Source organism: Pseudorca crassidens, chromosome 2, assembly GCF_039906515.1.
Source record: "Pseudorca crassidens isolate mPseCra1 chromosome 2, mPseCra1.hap1, whole genome shotgun sequence".
Taxonomy (NCBI): domain Eukaryota; kingdom Metazoa; phylum Chordata; class Mammalia; order Artiodactyla; family Delphinidae; genus Pseudorca; species Pseudorca crassidens.
The window spans coordinates 50,108,598-50,132,947 of NC_090297.1; the positions used below are offsets into that span (position 1 = coordinate 50,108,598).

The following is a 24,350-nucleotide window of genomic DNA, read 5'->3' on the forward strand; positions in this document are numbered from 1 at the left end:
CCTGCCCACAACAGTGCCTTTCTTTCATGACCATGCAGCATCCTTAGTTTATAAATCAGACATTTTCAAACTTGAATTATTCTGTGCTGCTTCTGTATCATGGCTGGGTGTTTCCTATGCAGACTCTTTGCTATACCTCACCAGTAAGCAACCTGAGGATTAGGACCAGTATATTCCTGCCTTTCATCTATGGTTACCTTCACATGTAGCACACACCTGGCCACAAACCAGGACTGATAGACAAATTATTGCATGGTCAATAAGTATTGCATTTAAGAAATAGTTATTTCATGTTAACTGTAGGGCTACAGGTGAGTTAATTATGGTCCTTCCTTAAAAGGACCTAAGAGTCTAATAGGGAAGATGGATAGGCCCCATATAATTTGAGAAGAGTAAGGATTGTGGGGGAAACTAACATTTACTGGGGATGTGCCAGGATGAGCGTTGTAACATGCATAACCTCACTGAATTGAATCATACTATCAATATAATGAGTTAAACACTGCTGTCAGTGAACAAAGGGAAACCCAGAGATATTAGGTGACTACTGGCCAGGAGTAATGTAATTACCAAGTAGGAGAACCAAGGTGTTATTTTTTTTTTTAAATTTTATTATTTTTTAAAACTTATTTGCTTTACAATTTTGGGTTAATTTCTGCTGTACTGCATAGTGATTCAGTTATACATACATACACACACACACACACACACACACACACACACACACACATATACACATACACATATATACATTCTTTTTCGTATTATTTTCCATTATGGTTTATCACAGGATATTGAATATAGTTCCCGGTGCTATACAGTAGGATCTTGTTTATCCATTCTCTATATGATAGTTTACCTCTGCTAATCCCAAACTCCCAGTCTATCCCTCTCCAACCCCTCTCTTTTGGCAACCACAAGTCTGTTTTCTGTGTCTGTGAGTCTGTTTGTTTTGTAGATAAGCTCATTTGTGTCATATTTTAGATCCACATATAAGTGATATCATATGGTATTTGTCATTCTTTGACTTACTTCACTTAGTATGATAATCTCTAGGTCCATCCATGTTGCTGCAAATGGCATCATTTCATTTTTTTATGGCTGAGTAATATTCTATTGTATATGTGTACCACATCTTCTATACCACATCTTCTTTATCCATTCATCTTTTGATGGACATTTAGGTTGTTTCCATGTCTTGGCTATTGTGAATAGTGCTGCTGGGAACATAGGGGTGCATGTATCTTTTTGTTTTTTGTTTGTTTGTTTTTTCTCTCCAAGCAGGTATAATGCTCATGATAAAAGCAGTAAAATCATCACAAACACACCTTGGAAACATTATGCTAAGTGAAAGAAGCTGGTCATGAAAATACCACTTTTTCCATTTACGTGAAATGTCCAGAATAGGCAGATCCATAGAGATAGAAAGATGAGTAGATTAAGGACTGTGGGGTCAGGGGAAATGAGGAACATCTTTCTTCTAAGGTGATGAGTATGTACTAAAATCATGGTGATGGTTGCACAACTTGGAGAATATACTAAAAACCATTTAATTGTACATTTTAAATGGATAAAATGTATGACGTGAATTATAGTTTCATTCGGATGTATGACCAGGCGTGGGATCGTTGGATCACATGGTAACTGTATTTTTAGTTTTTTTAAGGAACCTCCATACTGTTTTCCATAGTGGCTGTACCAGTTTACATTCCCACCAACAGTATAGGAGGGTTCCCTTAGGAGAACCAAGGTCTGAACTGAAGTGTGTCAGTCTCCAAAGCCCCAGCTCCTTCCTGAAGTTGGAAACGTGGCGGGACTGACATTCTAACTAATAAGAACAATCATTTAAGACGTGCTCACTCTGAGCCAGCTGGTGTTCTGCACACTTCACATACACTTGCTCGTTGTTCTCTCAACAGCTCTGTGGTGAAGATGGTACTGTTGTCCTCTGTAATTCTCATAGGACAGAGAAGTAGAAGTGAAGAGTAGTTCAGTTGCTTTCTGAAGGTCACACAGCTGTGACGTATTAGAGCCAGGATATGCACCCTTGCGGTCTGGCTCTGGAGAAGAGGCAGTGGAGTGTGCAAAGGCACCTCCATGTAGAGTAGCACGTTGTGTTACTAGAACTACCATTGCATCAGTCAGTTTGAGGAATCGGACAGGGGAGAGGAGGGGTGCTGAAACGCAAAGGTGTTGAGCGGTGAGGCTAAATGGAAGCCTGGAGCCAGACACAAAAACCTTACAGTGTTCAGTGCCCTATACAAGGACCCTTCACAAAAGATGCAGAAGTGTTCCTTAGAAAGGGATGTTTTCTGTGACATTGGACTGTTACACATCCATCATACGGAAGGGTTTATGAAGTTCTGCTCTTCTACTAGTTGAGTAGTGAAGGGATTTCTCAGTCGTGGACCTTGTCTGTGCCCTGCAGGAAATGACAGTGGTATAAATAAAGAAGGAGATATATATACACATATATACATATCCAGATGAGCCCCCGAGAAATGCCAAATGGAACCGTAAAGTACACCCATTCTTTATGTGTTGGGGGTAAGCAAAGTTTGGGTTGAAGGAAATTGGGGAAAGAAAGAAGAGGGCCACCACTGGGAGCCAGCCTGGACTGGACACCAGGTTGTCCTCAGATGTCCCAGAGCACTCGACATTTGATGGAGCGCTTTTCCCACCTCAGCCCCCTCTCCAGTACGCTTGGAAGCCATTCAGCCTGGTGCTGCACTGACGCAGGAGTTCCAGCCAGGAAGTGAATGAATCCATTTTCCAATTAAAATGAAACTTCTCCAAGGGACCTGCTCACCCTAAGAAGAGAAATTTATCTTCCTGGCAGTCTGGCTTGGCTAGGATATGTCTCTGCCCCTAAGACAGATGGTGAAAAGCCATTAACTTGAATGAGAAAAGAGAAACTGGGACAGTCCTTATTCACAACCTCATTCACTTATCCATTCATTTCTTATTTCCATTTACATAAACTCCTGTTCAGCTTGCACATCTCTGCTCATTCATTTATTTGTTCATTCACCTAATGTTATTCCTTGTCTATAGATCAGATACAGTGCGAGGTCCTAGGAACAGCGAGACTGAACAAAAACACAGTCCCTGACTCTTAGAGATTTCAGTTTAGGGAGAGAGATAAACATGTGAACAGATGATGGGAAGGGCTATGATGGGGATATTCACTGAGTATTATGGGGGCATAGCACAGAACACCCTACCCAGCTTAGGGGAATCAGAGAAGATGGCATGGAGTGCGTAACACTTGAGTCCTAAATGATGAGCCCATGTTGGCCAAGTGAGGGAGGGAGGGTATCCAGATAAGGAACACTATGAATAAAGATGTAATGGTGAGAAAAAGGACGATGTATGTGATTTTAGTGCAGTATCTCAGATCTATCAGAGACGAAGCTGGCAAGTAAGACATGGTTTGTACATGCCACGTTAATAAATTTAATCTTTAACTCCAAAGGTAGTAGAAAACTTTGAAGGGTGCAAAGGGTACTACATTGAAAGCTCCCTGTGGGTGGGGCTGTGTCTATTGTTTGCTCTCATTTCCCTTGCACTGAGCACAGTACCTGACATGTAGAGGATACCAAATAAATAATGAAGGAATGAATGAATGATTTATATAGTCAAATATTCATTTTACATAGGCCATTACATTCTAACTGGCTGTGTAGAGGGAGGGAATTGAGGGGGTTAAAATTTGAAAGAGGCTGTATCAGTTAGGGTAGTGACAGGCCACCTCAACACTTGATGGAGTAAAAAAGCAACCATTTATTTACCTTGTAATTACGCAGGTTACTGATTAGGGATGAGCTAAGCTAAGTGGATTTTCTTGTCTCTGCTGAATGTGTTCAGGAGTCTCCGGAGGGCTGCTGGGTTTCCTGATCTTAGCTCTATTCGGCTCTCTTGAATGTGTGGAGCCTTGGCCGGGACGGTTGGTTTTTGCTCCACGTGTCCTCTCATCCTCCAGCAGGTCAGCCTGAGCTGCCTCACGTGGCAGCTCTACATTCCAAGAAGACGAGAGCAAGGTCTTCAAGAGCTCAGTTCAGAAGTAGCACAGTGGTGTTTCTGCTTCATTGCATTGGTCAAGCCAGGTCCTAAGCCCAGCCCCAATTCAAGTGGTGGAGAAACAGATTCACCTCTTTTTTTTTTAATTGAAGTATAGTTGATTTACAATGTTGTGTTAAATTCTGCTGTACAGCAAAGTGATTCGGTTATACATATATATATATATATATATATATATATATATACACCATTCTTTTTTAATATTCTTTTCCATTATGGTTTATCATAGGATATTGAATATAGTTCTCGTGCTATACAGTAGGACCTTGTTGTTTATCCATTCTGTATATAATAGTTTGCATCCGCCAACCCCAAACTCCCACTCCAGCCCTCCTTCAGCCCCCTCCCCCTTTGGCAACCACAAGTCTGTTCTCTATGTCTGTGAGTCTGTTTCTGTTTTATAGATAGGTTCATTTGTGTTGTATTTTAGTTTCCACATATAAGTGATATTATATGTTATTAGTCTTTCTCTTTCCGACTTACTTTACTTAGTATGATAATCTCTAGTTGCATCCATGTTACTGCAAATGGCATTATTTATTCTTTTTTTTAAGGCTGAGTAGTATTCCATTGTATATGTGTACCACATCTTCTTTATCCATTCATCTGTCGATGAATATTTAGGTTGCTTGCCATGTCTTGGCTGTTGTGAATAGAGCTGTTATGAACATAGGGGTGCATGTATCTTTTTGAATTATAGTTTTTTCTGGATATATGCCCAGGAGTGGGATTGCTGGATCATATGGTAATTCTATTTTTAGTTTTCTGAGGAACCTCCATACTGTTTTCCATAGTGGGTGCACCAACTTGCATTCTTACCAACAGTGTAGGAGGGTTCCCTTTTCTCCACACCCTCTCCAGCCTTTGTTATTTGTACAGTCTTTGATGATGGCCATTCTGACTGGTGTGAGGTGGCACCTCATTGTAGTTTTGATTTGCATTTCTCTAGATTCACCTCTTAATGCGAGGAGCTACAGAGTCATACTGCAAAGGGCATGAATACAGGGTTGGGGAGAGTTCTGGCCACTTTTGTGGTATACCATAGACAGGATGGCAATAATCCAGGTGATAGAATGTGATGGACTGAAAATAGGATAGTGAAGATGTGGTGTGATGGGTAATTTTATGTGTCAACTTGACTGGGCCACAGGGTGACACTTGTTCAAACATTATTCTAAGTGTGTCTGTGAGGGTGTATCTGGATGAGATTAATATTTGAATTGGTCAGCTGAGTAAAGCAGATTCTCCTCCCTAATGTGGGTGAGCCCCATCTAATCAATTGAAGACCTGAATAGCATAAAAAGGCTGAAAAAGAGGGAACTCCTCCTACCTGAGTGCCTTGAGCTGGAAATTGGTCTTTTCCTGTCTTTGACTGAAACCTTGGCTCTTCTTGGGTCTTGAGCCTGTTGACCTTTGGACTAGAAATTACACCATCAGTTCTCCTGGTTCTCAGGCCTTTGGGCTCAGATTGGAACCCCTGGGTCTCCAGCTTGCCAACTGCAGACCTTGGGACTTCTCAGCTTCTATAATCGTGTGAGCCAATCCTGATAATAAATATACATATATGAAGAAATATACAAATGTACATAGATGTCATATATATGAAGGAGATATATATATATAGGATATATAAGATATACATATTATAAGATATATATTTTATATATAAGGTATATATATATATTACATAAGATATATATATGTAGTCTCCTATTGGTTCTATTTCTTTGGAGAACCCTGACTAATACAGGGGGGGTGAAGAGGTGGGAACCTCTTCATGGATTAATTGGGAGTTTAAATTAGAAGGATGATTGGATGTAAGCAATGAGAGAGAAGGAGAAGATGAATCCTAGGGTAACTGGATCCCCTGACATAGAAAACCAAGGAGGAGGAAAACATTTGGGGAAAATAACAGATTCTGTTATGAACGTGTCGAGTTAGAGGTGCAGTGGCGCATCCAGGAGACGTGTCTCAGGAGAGTTTAGAGTTTGAGATCGTGCATGTTACTCAACTAGTAGTTGGTTGGAACCTTGGGAATAATTAAAATTGTCCAGGAAGCATGTGAAAAGTGAGAAGAGCATTTGGATGAATCAAGAACATCTCTCTGCATTTAAAGGGAAACTAAGGAAAAGGAGCTCAGGAAGGAGATAGAATAGCAATGATGAGAAGGGCATGAAGGGATCCAAGAGAGTGAGGTGGTGAGGAAGACCTCCTCACTTCTCTGTTTGTCCAAGTCTCCCACTTTATTTCACGTCTGTTGCAAGACCTTACCCAGTCCAAAGCCCTCTCTTCTCTTAGAACCCTCCCTTCCACAGACAGTACCACCCACGAGGAACTGTGTTATCTAGGTTACCATGGCATCCTTCTTTCCTCCTTCTGCATTTTATTGTGCTTTAGGGAGGCAGACCCCTGAACTAGCACTGGGCTGGGCGTTAGAGGTCTACATTTTAGTCTGTCTTTCCACTTACGTGTTGTGTAACCTTGGGACAGTTGTGATCCCTTTCTGGGTTTTACTTTCTTAACCTGAAAGGTGAGGTTTATAATTTCTTACCTTTCCCCTATTCTTTGCCTTAAAGAATTATACAGGTCGGATGAGATCATGCATGTCAAAGCACTTTGAAACACGTGAAGCTCTGCAGTAGTAATTAGAGTGAAATCCGTTGACTTATCAGGCACTCCACATTATTTCATTTAACCCTCCCAACGTCCTTTGAGGTAGATGCTAGTAATGTGGCATTTGAGGAAACTGGGGCTTAGAGAAATTAATTTGCCTAAAGCTACACAGCTGGGAAGTGGTGAAGACAGTAATCAAACTCAGGTCTGCCTGACTCCAAAGTTCTTAGGGCCCACATACCAAAGCCTTGTTTTCCTAATGCATGTGGTGTATCACATTCCTGGGCAAAGTCAGCTTTGCAGAATACGATCCGTTTTCATGCAAATGATAACATTTTTATGGTTGGAAAATCTGCTCTAGTGTGGATTATAAATTTACCTTTCTGTAGAACAGTAGAGCTCTAGGGGAGGTGTGGGGGGAAGATGCATATATGTATCCAGTTCTTGAAAATTAAATAATTTAAATTATACAATAGAATTCTTTCATTTTATAAATAAATTCTGTGAAGGTACAGTACAGTTAAACAAAACCTTCTCTAAAGGGGGTGATCTACCTTGTCATTTTAGAGTTTTGTTTTTTGGGTGTCATTCTCAGCAGTAGCATAAATATTTATTCTACTTGACCTTTAGGCTTCAGCTCAAATCTATCCTCCATGAAGTCTTTTTTGGCCACCCAGGCCCCAAAGCCCTTTCCCTTCTCTGAACCCTGTTTGTGGTTACTCATTAGAGGCAGATATAGGGCCACACGAAAAATATTATGAGAAAGTTATGAGGCTGACTTACCAAACCTTGGTATCAGGCTCATTATATTATCATCATACATCATCTTATTAATTACCATTTCCTTTGCACACATCTTTCTCCAGCTTCATTGTAATTTTACTTTATTTTTATGTATTTATTTATTTGCGGTACGCGGGCCTCTCACTGCTGTGGCCTCTCCCATTGCGGAGCACAGGCTCCAGACGCGCAGGCTCAGTGGCCATGGCTCACGGGCCCAGCCTCTCCGCGGCATATGGGATCTTCCCGGACCGGGACACGAACCCGTGTCCCCTGCATTGGCAGGTGGACTCTCAACCACTGCGCCACCAGGGAAGCCCTGTAATTTTACTTTAAAAGAGTTTGACTTTAAGTTTCTTTATACCTCCTGAAACTTTTTGCATTTAAAAAAGTTAGCGGCTTTTTGCCCTCCAGGAGTTTGAAATTTTGAGATGGACTTAGGCACGTGAATATATAATAAGGACACAGCAAGGGATGGAGGGATTCACTGAAAAGGTGATATTTGAGCTGCATTTGAAAATCGAAGGTAGATGTTTGATCATGAGAGAAGATGGGAAAGTCAATCCAAGTAGCAGCATCAGCCTCAACAGAGTCAGGGAGATATGAAAGAGTACAGTGCGTTTGGGGAAGAGAAAGAAATGAGGTGAGATCAGGGTGGGGAGTGATGAAGACAGGGATAATGGGCAGTGAGCCAAGAAGGAGTCATAACAAATAGTGGCCAAGTTGGAGCTAAGTTACGTGTCCTGAGAGCCATGCCAAGGAGATAAAATGTGATTCTAGGCCGCAAGGAACTGTCGAACCATTTTAAACAAAGAAACGTCATGGTAAGTTTTAAGTTTTTAGAAAGATGTCACTGGTAGCACAAACCTCTCAGCGTATCTGTCTGACTTAAAATATCTGCAGTGTTTGGTCTTTTTCTCTGTGGATGGGAGTATGAAACACAGTTATTTCATTCATTCTGGGAAGTTTCTGTTTGCGGATTATGACCCAGTCCATGTTTTCAGCATCATCTTTTTTTTTTTTTAAAGAATGAAGTTGAGGATTAAGTTTCTTCCTGAAACATCTCTCCTTTCTGGGCCATCAGCCTGTGCCCTAATTCTCAGTTGTGAATATAGAGTGAGGATAAGGTTTTGCTTTTTTAGGGGACGTTGTGCTGGAAAACAACATCGTGAGTATTTGGGATGTTCTGGCAGGACCATTTACTGGGAGGGAATTAGGGAGCTCTGTTCTTCCCTTTCATTCACTGCACACAGCAGGGAGCCCAGATAGAATCCCACTGCAAGTCGTGACAAAATACTTAGTTGATCCTTTTTTAATTGGTCATCCCTACTTTCCCATGCTGCTCCTAGACCCTCGCATCTCCCAACATACATTACAGCGTCTGCTTCATTTTACCCTCAAGTTCCCTTGGCATCTAGAAGCCAGCAGAGACCTCACTGCCTCCCTGGACATGGCAGTGAGAAGGAAAGGGAGAAAGCTCCAACTCTCTGCCCCAGGCTGGTGGGGTGGCTGCTGCCTGGCCTTGAACCTCAGATACACTACTCCACCTCCGCCCTCTGCCAAGACCCGCAGCTGTGTGTGCTTTGAGTGTGGTTTTATGAAGTAATAGATGATTAAAAAAGAGATTTGTTCTCTTTGGTGGCTTTCAAGCCTGAGGGATTGCTTAGCTCAAAGGATTGTTATTGGAATGCAGAAGCCTTTATTGCCAAGTCATACACCCCAATCACTGCTGATTTCTTTTTTTTTTTTTTTTCCTTGAAAGGACTACTTTTTGTTAGTTGCTTGGTAACTGGAGGAGAGGCTTAACTCCTTCAGCACAGAGAGCTCCTAGTTTGAACTGGATTCAGTACCCACATTATGAGATGCGCCTAAAGTTGGCTTGTGTTGGGGACCTGCTCTGTGTTTGCTCTAGCCCGTGTACCATTTGTGCATGGAAGTTGTTATGAGGGATGTAGAAGTTAAGTGAGTTGCCCAGGATTGAAAGTGAAATCTCTGAAGTTTAATAAAACATTAGAGGGCTTCCCTGGTGGCGCAGTGGTTGAGAGTCCGCCTGCCGATGCAGGGGACATGGGTTCGTGCCCCGGTCCGGGAAGATCCCACATGCCGCGGAGCAGCTGGGCCCGTGAGCCATGGCCGCTGAGCCTGCGCGTCCGGAGCCTGTGCTCCTCAACGGGAGAGGCCGCGACAGTGAGAGGCTCACGTACCGCAAAAACAAACAAACAAACAAAAAACATTAGAAAAAATGTGTTTTGGAGGGCTTTTCTTCTGTAAAGAATGGTAATAGCTTCCATCATGATGCTTCCAAAAGGCCAAAACCCACAGCTCTGCTAGATCTGGGAGCCTCAGGGTGGTGACTGTGGCCTGGGAAGGAAGGAACGCTCACTTTAGAGTGGGAAGCCCCATGTGGCTTTGGGTTAAGGCCTTGTCATCTGAACCTCAGTTTCTGCATCCTTCACGTGCAGACTGTTGTGTATCACCTACAACCTCTGAACCATCCTGAGAATCCAATGAGATGAGGAACGTGGGGGCACTGTTGTAAGCTGTGGAAGAATCTAAGAGGACAGTCGCTGTGCCTGATGCAGGCCCAGTGGTTCCAAGGATGGAATTAATTCAGTAAGATTGAGGCCCTTGGCTGGGACTCCGCTGGTTGGGGAGAGGCAGGGATGGAGAGATTTTCTCATAGAACTGGATTAAGAATCCATCCACGGGGGCTAATAGGCCCTTGGCCAATCTGGCATTTGATGACTAAGCATTTGTGAATCATGTAGCCCAACCTAAGTACACCATGGGAACCTCATAGGTGGTGTCAGCATCTCCAAGTAAGGGATCAGGCTTCTGGAGACATCCCTCTCATCCAGGCAAACGCTTTCCCCGTCTCCTTTGCTGGCTAAGCTGCAGACTTTGCTTGTGGAGAAGGCAGGGAATACTACTGCTGTCTTCTCCCCCAGGACCATGTGCGTTTTTAAGGGTGCCTTGCACTCCTTATATGATGCCATTTCTGGTCACTCCTTCTGTGGAGAGTTTGAGCCAGGGTCTCTGGCTTTGTCCAGTGAAGCCGGCGTTGTCTCAAGAAAAGATGGCGCCGCCAGGCTGCTTTGTCCCTCCTGCCCCCGATGTGTCTCTTTCTGGCCAGAGGCCTGATGCTGTCTCTGAGACATTCTGCCTGGGTTCCGTTGTCCACAGAGGCTGTCTGCGTGGCTACAGGCTGAAAGCTCTCATTTTGCAAGGTCTGTAATGACTGTATACAAGATCTAACAGAAGCAGTTATTTTCTGAGTTCAGGAAGACTGCTTGGCTTTGGCTGGTAGCACTGATCGTTGCTGCAGTGGTTTCGTGGTTTATTTCTGATTGGCCTTGGATTTCTGAAGTCTTTAGAAGGAGGATGCCTTTTCTCCCTGAGAACTGATCACCGAAACCACAGAGCACATGGAAAGAGATTTGGGGGACTACCCAGAAGACATACTAGTAGCTTGACTCATAGTTTCAAAGGCTACCATGTTCTGACTGATCTATTAGCATATAAAGATACTGCTAGTTCAGAGCTACGTTTGGCATACTTAGTCAACTTTAAGTGTTGCTTTGTTTAACATTAAGACGTATGGGTGTTCAAAGGAAAGTTTAGCCCTTTCTAGATGTAAGCGCTCCCCCAAATGCTTAGGAATTTAAAATAAACAACCAACAACAACAACAGAAAATGGGCTTGACACTGCCTTTTACATCTGAGCCCTTTTGATGTTATTATTGTTTTAATGGGACCCTGTTCCTGGGTTAATACTCAGTTTCTCTGCTGTGCGTGGATGTCTGTGTTCAGAGAGTGGTGATAGGGGAAGAGAAAATAGGAAGAACTCATAGAATTTGAGGCCAAATATAGATAAAGAATAGTTGTATGTCTATAAAATAGATAGAACAGCACTCAGGACTTTTGTGGTGTTCTAAGGAGGTAACACATGTGGAAACCCTTTGTAAACTCTGAAGCGCCTCTCACCTGAGAGAGATTGGAAGGTGAAACTGAGCAGTTTGTCTAGTTGTTGAATGCATATTTATCGAACGTCTGCTATGTGTTACCTGCTAGCATATACTAGAATATGTCTCTTTTGGATCTTCTGTCTTGTTGCCTTTAGGTTCCCAAAGATACCCATGTACTTAGGATACGTTCCTTTTTGTTGTAGCCTCTTGGGGAGGGAATAATTGAAACCAGGACGTGGAGAGTTGCCTGGGTGGTAGGAAACCTTTCTTGCTGCTGCTTCTGTCTGTATTGCTCTTCTCTTTTTGAAGTCCTACTTCTCCAGGTCCTTGGCAAAAAAATGGCCACTTCACAGTTTCCAAGTTTATCTCACCTCCAATTCCATTCAAGGGCAGAAGTTAAATGACTCCATTTGGATCCTGATTCTAAATTCCTGGGAGAAGGAATCTGATTGGCCCAGTTAGGTCACATGTCCACCCCTAGTCCAGTTAAGTGTGTCAGGGGGACTGGAGTCATGTGATTTCTACCTCACAGCTAAGGGTCCAGTCCTGTGCCGGGGAGGAGAAAAGACAGTTGTGGGATATTATGGTGCATAAAACTGACAAGGTCCTTGACCTCATTGAGCTTACAGCCTAGCAGAAGAGAAGGACATTATACAACTACTTGCAGGGTGATATGGGTTATATGACAGCCAGACCTCACCTGAGGAGATCCTGAAAGACCTCCCCAGGGAAGGATGGATTGGGTTAACCAAAGTGGGCAGAGCAGCAGGGTGGTGGGTGAGGAAGGAGTGTTCTGGACAGAGGTGGCAGAGGAAGGAAAAAGCCCAGTGGCAGGAAAAAAATATCTGACCACATTGGCAGTGTGGAAGAAATTGGAAGGAACAAATATTTTAAAAAGTTATAAGAATAGCTTGATTCCGTACCATTCTCTCTGGCTTAGATTGGAAGTTCTTTGTGGACAGGGACTATCATTCCTGTTGCATTTGGAACCAGTCAGCCTGGGGAGACTTTTTCATGGCAGGACACATTGCATTTCATCGGGTAATTTCGTAGTGTGGTTTTTCTCCCCAGTTCACAGCTGTTCAGCTTTGAAATCTTTTTATGTGTCTTGAAGAGTATCCTCTTGCCCTTCACTGGGAAGATGGATTGCGTACCCTTGCAGAATGTACTTCCTCCTGCTCCAGGTTGGCAAAGAGGAATAAAAGGGAAATTATAGTCATTTTTGGAAGGATCAATAATTGCCAATTTTTCTTTCCTGTATAGTACTGCTTTTATATCACTCACCATTCCCAGCCCCTGAACAGATGTTTTATTGGGCATTGTTGGCTATGCTTTTGTTTTGAAAATTTTGAAACATTATTGAAAGAGGAGAGGGGGAGAAAAAATAGCCCATAATTGATTGTAATATGTATTTAATTTGGCAGAACTTGAGAGAGACTTGCTGGGATAAGGCGGGACATTTCTTTGATCTCCCAGACTTCTTATCGTGGAAGGCAACAGGTGTCACAGCACGGTATGTTAATTATGAGTTGGATTTTATTTGTGTTCATCCATTCTTGGGTGTCTGTATATATACACACACACACACACACACACATATATATATATATATATATATATATATATATATAGCTTTCTTAACTCGCTTTGACTGGATGTACTGTTTGTACATCTGCATGCGATTTTGCATACTTGAAACATCTTGAATCCATCTTCCACTTCCACTGCACATGCCCAAACACCATTGTTCCTATGAGGCCTGGAATGTGGGTATCCAAGGTGAAGACCATTCATTAAAATTGGACACATTTAAAGGAGACGTGAATAGTCCATTGTGAAATGTGACTATTTTTCCAAAGGCGCTTTTTACGTGATGAATAAAAGAAACATTTTTTGGCCCCTAAAATTAAGGCAAGAGTTATGTTTTTCAAGGAAGGTGATTTTAACTTTAACTAGATGGGTGTGTTAATGAAGCTATTTTGCTTTTTATATCAACGTACCTGAATCATCCCAGAGTGTAGAAGTATGTATGTTGAAGTCAACAGTATTTCTCAAGAAATTACAAATATTATAAATAAGTTATGTGCTACACATCAGAGACAGTTTTAAAAATACTCATGGAGTGTGATTGTGGCTGCTACAATGGATGTGTGCACAGATGTGCATATATATGGACAGATTGGACATGTACTCTCAAAGCATGCAAACCTGTTGTCATCTTGACCTCAGATTTCAGGGGATGCACAAGGGGAGGGGGCAGTAGGGCAGGGAGGGGTCTTCTTATCTTGGAAATGATTTAGAATTGCATATGAGAAAGGGGATCATTTCCCAGAGGACCGAAAAACCTGCATGAGTATGTATATATTTAGGTATATCTTAAAGTCATCTCTTTTAGAGAGCGCTAAATCCTCCCTATTTTCCCTTTTATTTAAACTCATGAGAAGCTGGGAATGGGAGTACCATTTTCCCTGTGCTCTTTCTGTCTATCTCATTTTGTATGATTTGGATTTTCCTTGTAGAGAGTTGATGAGAGTGTGATAGTTCATTTGGCAGCAGGGGCTTCCAGAAAGGAGATAGTAGAAGATGTATTTCACAAGCACATCATTCATCTTGTTGATTATTCTCCCCTCCCACTAATGAAATGCTAGGGTGGAGGGGATTCACGTGCATATTAAAATGGCCTCAGTAAACCTCAGGTACTCATCCCTCTCTGGGGAGAGGGCTCTGGAGGAGTGGTCTGAACTTTAACCCAGAAGGTGCAATTAGTCACCATTATATTGTTATCATCAATGGGGAGGGGGTTGTTTGGGTGAAGATCTCATCTGGACATTCCTCTTTTCGTATGATATTAGTTGTCTAGAGTTATTTCTGGCAGGACCTTTCTCTAGTTTTTTCCCCTATCTTTGTGCAGTAGTGAAGGAAATGTTTTGATTATTTTAGCCAAATGGACCTAGGAGTCAAAACAGTGCTAATAGTGTAGGTATTGGTAACAATCCATTGGCCCCCACAAGCCTTGAGAACTCAAAAGCAGAACTACAGATGGAGGAGGACCTTGATTTTCCTTCTCTTTTTCCTTGGATGTTAATCAATCCAGTTCACTGATGTCCTCCCTGTTTTTCTGATAGTGCTAGATAGTCCACACCCCCATTTCCAAGTGTCTAATGCCATATTAAGACACCAAGAAGCCAGCTTTTTGAAGCTAGCTCTGGCTCAGATAGATTTAAATGCATTGCTTTGCTTATCCACTGTGGAGTTACAACACGACTTATCCTCAGTTCTGCCATGCAAGAGGTTGGTGACCTTGGGAGTGGCCTTACCTTCTTTGAATCTCACTTTCCTTATCTATAAAATGGGGATTGTGATACCAAACTAGCCTGATTATAGGAATCAGCCGAATCATTTATTCAAAGCCCAGATCCTCAGGGCTTCCAGTTTCAAGCCTCCTGAATCAGAATCCCTATGGGATACCTGGGAATTTGTGTGATTAACAAGTGCCCCAGGTGGTTATATGGTCCGGTAAGTTGGGACAACATTGCCTAACAGAGTATACATGAAAGTAATATGTAAGGTGGTCCATACCTGTGAAGGATTGGACGTATTTTGAAAGGTCAGATGGATTTGGTAAATTTAAAGGTGGACAGCTTCTCGTTGGCCTATCAGAACATGCTTGGGGGCTTCCATTGCCCACCTGTGACAATCTGAAATCCTGAGGAAGCAGAAAGTTTAGTGCTCAGAAATGATTTATTGACTGTCCAGTCATCCCTGCCATTTTTTATTGGCTGAGACACTCATGACTCATTCTACTTTCCTTAGCGTGTATTTGCAGTCCCCTCCTCGCCCCTTGCCCATACTCGCCAGCACCTTCAGAGGCCTCCCTTCCACCTTTGCTCTTCTGGAGAGCTGAGCCTGTGGACCTTGGGCACCAGGCACCAAGTTCCTCTTGTAAAGATTGTTGCCCTCTCCCAGGCACACTTCTCTCTTACATCTGTCTTTCTTTTTTGTTGTTTCCTCAATCTCTTCATTCTTTCTTCTCTATTTCAACTTGCATGATCAGGCGAAACAAGTAATCTCAGAGCTTTCTCAATTATAAATATAATTGGGGTAATGACAATACTTACTCCATGGGGTTATTGTATGGACTGACTGAGTAAGGTGACAGAAGAACTTCCAACACAGCGCTGAGAAAGTTTTTGAAGGAATTAGCTCTTTTATTTTTCTATAAATTTATTTATTTATTTTTGGCTGTGTTGGGTCTTTGTTGCTGCACGCGGGCTTTTCTCTTGTTGTGGTGAGAGGGGGCTACTCTTCGTTGCGGTGCTTGGGCTTCTCATTGGGTGGCTTCTCTCGTTGCAGAGCACGGGCTCTAGGCATGCAGACTTCAGTAGTTGTGGCACTCAGGCTCAGTAGTTGTGGCTCGCGGGCTCTAGAGCGCAGGCTCAGTAGTTGTGGCACACGGGATTAGTTGCTCCGAAGCATGTGGGGTCTTTCCGGACCAGGGCTTGAACCTGTGTCCCCTGCATCAGCAGGTGGATTCTTAACCACTGCACCACCAGGGAAGCCCTAGCTATTTTATTTAGTTTCCTTACTGTATCGATTTTGGCAGGGAGTCTTTGCATTAAACTTCTGGCCTAGCGGAAAGAGGGAAATCCTTGTAGTCAGACTGACCTGGGTTCAATGTCTCTGCTATGTACTGTCTGTGAGCAGCTGGAGTAAATTACCACCCTCCCCCTCGCCCACCCCCTGCCCAAATTCAGGTCCTCATCTGGCAGTCCTGTCAGGGTTAGAGGTACTGTGGATAAAACGTGTAGCACATAGTATTTAAACAATTCATAGTTCTTTTAATGAAAAATCCCCATTGTCTTTCCATCTTCTAGAATAAGGAAGATGAGGGTCTGAGTTTGAATGTACGAATGCCAAAAAACACTCTGGACAGTGGAACATGAACTTGGCATCCTCTGGGCCAAGGAGAGGTTCAGATTTGGTGTTTATCTGGCTCTTATTGTGATTGTTTTGGGAGGCTTTGGGGAAATGGGTGCCAAAAAGGCTAGAGGGTGTTTTTTTCCCCTTTCTTTTTTTCTTTTTATTATTCTAGTGGAGTCATGGCTGAAAAAGTGATCAGATTTCACCTTGTCTTAAGCCTTCAGACTTGTTTTTGGCAGTGACGGTGTGTAAGAAGTCTTCCTCCTCCTCCTCTTATCTGTTTTTCTCTCTTCTCCTGCTTTCCCCTCCCCCCTCGCTTTATTTATTGTTCTTATCTTCTAAACTATGGCAGCTACTCTTGTTTTTCTGGGTCACTGAGAAAATCACCACTTTGGCCTATGATTAATTTGTAATTCAGCTCCATTCTTTTCATTATATTGATGAAAATAATTATTGCTATTTTTTTAAATAATAATTTATATAATCATCATAGTCATCATTTATTGACTGCATTCTCTATATCTGTGCTAACTTTTTAACAAATGTGAACCCCATTAGTCCTCCCAACCATCAGTTAAAACAGGTGGTGGTATCACCATTTTGCAATTCAAGAACTAAAGCTCAACGTTGTAGTAATTTGCCACATCCTAGCCTTTAGTGGATAACTGTCCAGAATTTTGGTAACATGAGAAGTGGGAAGTCAGAAATTTGAGTAATAAAATTTTGTATAATCAGACAAAAACATATTCATATGTATAAATCCTCCCTCTAAAGAGATTTGATGTGACTGATAATAGAAGATAAAAGCAGTGATAAAAATATTAAAAAGTCACAATGGAGTGAAATATTAATAGAATAAGATAAAGCCAAGAGCTTCATAGAAACTATATGGTTCATCATAATTACTAATTGATTTGTTTCCAAGCTTCCTAGTGGCCAAAGAAAAGGTGAGAACATAATCAAGATTAACTAAGTGAACACATAAGAACCCAACTGCTGTTCAGGAGAAGAACTCCCTATAACATTGCAGTCTGAGAGCAATTTCTCCTAGATTATCAAGGGTTGCCAATATTCTGTAAATTGTCTAAAAGTATGTCCTTTGAAATTCAGTTATAGCTTCAAATAGACTTTATTTTAAACCTAGTTTTAGATTTACAGAAAAGTTGTGAAGGTAGTACGAGAGTTCCCATTTACTTGACACCTAGTTTTCCCTATTATTAACATCTTATGTTTGTGTGATACATTTGTCAACAATTGATGAACCGATGTTGATATATTATTATTAACTAAATTCCATACTTAATCATATTTCTTTAGTTTTTACCTAATGGCCAAGATCCTATCCAGGATACCATATGCAATTAGTCATATCTCCTTAGTCTCTTCTTGGCTGTGACAGTTTCTCAACTTTGTTTCTGATGACCTTGACCGTTTTGAAGCGTGGTCATATATATTATAGCATGTCCCTCTAATGGAATTTGTCTGACGTTTTTCTCATGATGAGACATGGGAAGTATGTTCTGGGGAGGAAGACTACACTGCCTATTGCTATTGAGTACCGTTCTCATCATGTCATATCATATCAAGGGTACATACTAGCAGCATGTCATCACTGTTGATGTTGATCTTAATTATCTGGCTGAGGTATTGTTTGTCAGGTTCCTTTCCACTTTCTATCTTGTATTATTGGAAGGAAATCACCATGCACAGCCAACACTAGGAGTAGGGAGTTATGCTTCAATTCCTTAAAGATGGAGTTATCTACATACGTTATTTTGAATTATTTTTATAGAAGATTTGTCTATTCTCAATTCATTTATTTTTATTTCTTTGGACAAAAAGAAATTGATTACCAAGTTCCTTATGCACAAGAGACAGTTTGGTTAGTTTGCTTTAGAAGTTATATGTTAGAATGTCTGAGTTTTCTATGGCATATGGGGAAACAGGGCTGAGTTTCTAGAATCTCAGGTTTATTTTTCCTTACATTTTGTATATGATATATTACTCCCCCCCACTACAATGTACAATTCTGTGAAAGTTGTCAGTAAATATTCTATTTTCTACTTTGAGATGAATTTATGTTCTTTAGAATTGTAATCCTTTTAAAATAGCAATTATTTTCCTGATTTGCATGGTTCTCTATGTGTGGGGTTTATAAGGGATATTATTATTCTGTTATTTTTCTTATGGTTATTTGCTAATCTGTCAGGAGAAGATTATGGCAGGTTATTGATCCAGATCTATAGTCATTTTCCAAATATAATCTCCAGGATCTCAAAAATAGTATCATTATTTAATGACTCTTATTACTGTATTTCATTTTTTAAATTATAAATCTACTTTATACAATTTATTTTTTTTACTCTATGTATTATTGTATTTTCCCTATCAAATATTATCTGAAAACATGTTTTTGATACCCGTATAATATTCTATCTTATGTCTGTATAATGTCTGTGTTAGTTTTGCCAAGTTTTTAGGCTTAAAATGATCTCTTATTTTAATGTGCATTTTTATTATTAAATGCAGTTACCTTTTCTTATATTTATCAATCACTTGTTTTATTAATTTATGTCAATTAATGTCAATAATTGTATCTATTAGTATTACATGTATTAATTGCCTATTTATGTCAACTACTAATATTTATATTGGATTTCAGTGTTTTCCTAAATATTGGTGAGAATTCATGTTTTTGTTTGTTCATTTTACTATTTTCCCCAAGGTGTTATTTTTGAAAAAATTTTAAAGCTACAGAAAAGTTGAGAGAATGGTATATGGAACACCATATCTTTACCTACATCAGCGGTCTCCAGCCTTTTTGGCATCAGGGACCTGTTTCGTGGAAGACAATTTTTCCATGGACTGGGGTTGGCGGGGGGTGGTTTTGGGATGATTCAAGTGCATTACATTTATTGTGCACTTTATTTCTATTATTATTACACTGTAATATATAATGAAATAATTATACAGCTCACCATAATGCAGAATCAGTGGGAGCCCTGAGCTTGTTTTCACTTGCCACTCACTGATAGGGTTTTGATATGAGTCTGCAGGCAGTTGATTTATTATGGTCCCTGTGCAGTCAAACCTCTCTGCTGATGATAATCTGTATTTGCAGCCGCTCCCCAGGGCTGGCATCACCGCCTCAGCTCCACCTCAGATCATCAGGCATTAGATTCTCATAAGGAGCACGCAACCTAGATCCCTCGCGTGCGCAATTCACAGTAGGGTTCTCGCTCCTATGGGAATCTAATGCTGCCGCTGATGTGACAGGAGGCGGAGCTCAGTAGCGGTCCGTGGCCCGGGGGCGTTGGGGACTCCAGACCTATAATTCATCAATTAACGTTTTCGTTACATTGTGCTCAAAAGTATTCTATCTCTGACATGCATATGTGTTTATTTTGCTGAACCATTTATAAATGAATTGCAGATACCACCTTCTTTCCTCATAAATTCTGCAATGTGATCCCCAAGAGTACTGTCCTTCTCCTGTGTAACCACAGTGCTGTTATCACACTTAGGACCATTAACATTAATCCTCATTATTTAAATTCCTAACAGGTGCCCTATTGTTAACTGTTCAAAGTGCCACTCACTTTTCCTTGCCATTGGAGTTCTGACTGATAGAGACTACATACAGAACATATTAGCTAGATGAAGAATGAAAACCTGCCTCATTATCTTAGAAAATACTTGTTAACCTTTAATGTATAGAGCTTCTGGTATACTGGGTGGATAATGCAGCTCAGAAGTGAGGCTAAACCAGCACTTACATGTTCAGGTGTATGTGTTCTTATATGGAGGAAGGCAGGCCCGATATGCCAACCAGATGTCATCAAGTCAAGTAACTGAGTCAGCAACATGAATGCAGATCCTGCTGAGGTGTGCTTACCTAAAGCCAGTGCACACTGGTTGCACCTGGGCATGGAGAGTGAAGGCGTGGGCTCGATGTTATTCTAGGAATGACTTAGTACCTTATCTTTAACACAGTGACCCCTTCAAACATGGCTTAATATATTCCAGTGTCACAACAATCAGAAGGATTTCCCTTACCCCCTTGGAGAAGATTAAGTGAGGGGATGGGGTGCAAAGTCAGCTGAGCTTCCTCTGGTGCTGCTCTTAGTGGAGAGAGCGGGCAGGGAGCAGGCTCATCCTCCCTAAGGACTGAGGCAGCAGCAAGGGAGGAAGAAGGGGTAGACTTCCACGATAATATCTGCCTCTGGTGGCCTGCCTGCAGTCCACATCCCTTCCTTAGTACTTGACGTCCTGATTACCTCACTCAGTTGCATATCTAAGATAAGACTTGATTAAAAAAAAAAAAAGCTTTATTGAGAGAGAATTCACATACTATACAAGTCACTCATTTAAAGTATATAGTTCAGTGCTTTTGATAGATTACATTATTTTTATGAATTTTAGTAAAATATCTATAGCATAAAATTTACCATTTTAAGTGTCCAATTCAATGGCATCAATTACATTCATGGTGTTGAACAGCTATTACCACTACCTATTTCCAAAACTTGTTACCCCAAACACAAACTCTGTAACCATTAAGTAACAACTCCCTGTTCCTGCCTTCCCCTGCCCCGTTAACCTCTAATCTACTTTCCGTCTCTATGAATTTGCCCATTCTAGATACCTTATATAAGTAGGATCTTATATGTCTGGCTTATTTCACTTAGCATAATGCTTTCAAGATTCATCCATGTTGTAACGTGTAAGAATTTCCTTCCTTTTTTACGGCTGAATGATATTCCATAGTATGCATATGCTACATTTTGCTTTTCCATTCATCTGTTGGTGGACCCATGATGGATAATTGGGTTGTTTCTTCCTCTTGGCTATTATGAATAATGCTACCGTGAATATTGATGCATAAGTATCTGTTTGAGTCTCTGCTTTCAATTCTTGTGGGTATATATCTAGGAGCGGAATTGCTGGGTCACATGGTAATCCTATGTTTAGCTTTCTGAGGACCCACCCACTGAACTTTTCCATAGCAATTGCATCATTTAACATTCCCACCAGCAATGTATGAGGATTCTAATTTCTCTACAGCTTCACCTGTTTTTTTTTTTTTTTTTTTTAATTATAGTCACCCTCATAACTGTAAAGTGGATTCTCACTGTGGTTAACGACTTGATTTTTTGTTAGAAATCTATTGAATGAAAGTAAAATTTATTGAATTTAGGTCATCCTAGAGGTAACATTTTTTGGCCAGAACTTGGTTGAAACTTGACAAGGATTCTGAAGGTAGTGTCATAAAATTAAAGAGTTCTGGGGAAAAAATAACAGTTATTTCTGATATGATTGATGCTAAAACTCTTTGATATGCATTGTTTTATGGTTGTGTTGAAGGATGATTTCTCAGAACAATGGTATAAAACCGTTCTTCTAGGGAGAATGATTCAGTCATCCTCTCGCGTCAGCTTATTTTTTGGTATCTTTAATAGTGCTGAGAAATGGCCTGTAAATATTAGATTTCCTTTACCCTTATTTTGGGGAAAGAAGAGTGCTCTCACTCTCTACAGAAGAAAAATAATCCTTATCTCTTCACTGATGAGTAATAGAAAAAATAGAAAATTAGAAATCATAGTGGTTTGAACAAACAGGCGTTCATTCTCTTCTGTAAGTAAATACAGATGTATAGAGTTTTGGGCTACTATGACAGTCCCACAGACTCATCAAGGACACTAACTGTTTTGGCATTTTTACTTCGTTATCTTCATCCCTGACTTCCATTCTCAAAGATACCTCATGGTCCAAAATGGCTTATGGAGTCTCTGTTTTTCAGCCCACATTTCATATAGCAGGAAGAAGGAAGGTGGGAGTTGCATAAAAAGGATATACACACCTGAGTCAGCCTTCTTTAGAGAACCTTCTTTGAAGAGCTGCATAATACTTCTGCTTGCATGTCATTGGTTTATGCTCACACGCAGCTAGAGCCTGGATAAAATAGGCTTTTAGTTGGTGCGTTGCGTTTCTCTTACTACTAAAGAAAAAAAGCGAGAATTAATACTGAGAAAATAAAAAGATAATCACAAAATTGTAATTTCTCAGTAAGTTACACTGACCGTTATCCCAGATACTAATTTATAATCCTTCTATAATAGTGACAGAGAGAAGGGTGAGCACAGGACAGGTCATAGGGGTGGTGATATATAGTTTGAAACAACTGTAGCTCATAGTTTCCTTCCTTCATTCATTTCACTTACTCATTCATTTATTCTTTGCATGTATGTTAATAGAGCACCTAAGTGGTCTCTTCTCTCTAGTCTAGCAGTAGGTAGGTACACATTTATTTAAACTATTCAAATTCCTGTAAGGGCTGGAGCCAAATACTCCTTAGCTCACAGTTTTGCTCTGCCATTTATCAGCTGGGTGAACATGGGAAAGTCATTTAATCCTTCTCAATCCCAGGTTCCTTTTATGGTTGAAGGGGGACAAAAATTACATGGCTTTGTTTTATGGAGAAAATGGAGCACCCTGGGTGAAACCTCTAACCAGTTTGCAATACAGAGTAGTACACAGGAAGTGCTACTTTCATTTATCTTTCCCTTCAGTCTTTATTTTTTAGTTTTACGTTTTAAGGTGAAGCTAAATTCAGTTAAACAGCTTACAGGTGGGGTGGGGACAGTGGGCCATTTAGAAACCAAATAACCTGTTGGGCAACTTCTCTCCCCTATTGGGTTTTGTCTTGCCTTCCTGTAGGGTTCTGTGAGTCAGAGGGTGTGAGAGTGTCTCCAAAGGTCTCAGAGCTGTTGTGGGCGTGAAGAAATGAGCAGATGGCAGGAGACCACAGGCCATCAGTATTCAGAGGCTGAAAGTCCAGGAAGGGCAGGAGAGAATGGAATATGCCAGGGCTGTCGGGGCAGGAGGGGAACGGAGTGTTCATATCATGGCTTCTCACCCATGCCTACAGTTGAGGCACAGACCCCCAGTGACTGGGAGTCCTGCTGCTGCCCTGCACTAACGCTTAGCTATGGGATCATCAATGACTGTCCCTCTTTATCTGCTCCGTTGAGTCCAACCCTGGGGAAGGTTGAGGTTTCTTCTTTCACTTTTCATCAGTAAAGCAAATCTCGATGGAAAAGGTTAGGAATCCCCACATCTGTCCTTTGGGACAAAGGTGGTAAAAAATGTGTGACCTTGGGTGGTTATGATGTGCACCCTTCAGTAAGAACCACTAGTCTGAATTTGCTCAGTTCCCATAACTTAAAAAAAAAAAATAACAGCCAGTTTGTATTGAATACCTGCTGTGTATCAGGTACTGTTCTAGGTCTTTTTTTTTTTTTTTTTTCGGTACGTGGGCCTCTCACTGTTGTGGCCTCTCCCATTGCGGAGCACAGGCTCCGGAAGCACAGGCTCAGCGGCCATGGCTCACAGGCCCAGCCGCTCTGCGGCATGTGGGAATCTTCCCGGACCGGGGCACGAACCCGTGTCCCCTGCATCAGCAGGCAGACTCTCAACCACTGCGCCACCAGGGAAGCCCCTCTAGGTCTTTTGTTTAAGATATATGTGTATATGTGTGTATATATATATTGAAGTATAGTTGATTTACAATGTTGTGTTAGTTGCAGGTATACAGCACAGTGATTCATATATACATATATATATATACATATATATATATATATATATACACATATATATATATATATATATACTTTTTCAGATTCTTTTCCCTTATAGGTTATTACGAAATACTGAGTGTAGTTCCCTGTGCTCTATGGTAGGTTCTTGTTTGTTATCTATTTTATATATAGTAGTGTGTATATATTAATCCCAGCCTCCTAATTTATCCCTCCCCCTTTCCCCTTTGGTAACCATAAGTTTGTCTTCCATGTCTGTGCATCTATTTCTGTTTTGTAAATAAGTTCATTTGGATCTTTTATTTTTTAAATGCCACATATAAGTGATATCATAGGATATTTGTCTTGTCTGGCTTATTTTACTTAGTATGACAGTCTCTGTGTCCATCCATGT

At 41.0% G+C, this 24,350-nt stretch overlaps 1 protein-coding gene across 7 annotated transcripts in view; it reads left to right on the plus strand.

The window, feature by feature from the left end:
* FGGY (FGGY carbohydrate kinase domain containing) overlaps positions 1 to 24,350 on the plus strand; it is a 413,817-nt gene that overhangs the window by 53,666 nt on the left and 335,801 nt on the right. For all 7 annotated transcript variants that reach the window (XM_067726327.1, XM_067726329.1, XM_067726330.1 and 4 more), the window contains one exon: positions 12,863 to 12,951. In XM_067726327.1, coding sequence (XP_067582428.1) covers positions 12,863 to 12,951 — 89 coding nt within the window. The remainder of the gene's footprint in view (positions 1 to 12,862; positions 12,952 to 24,350) is intronic.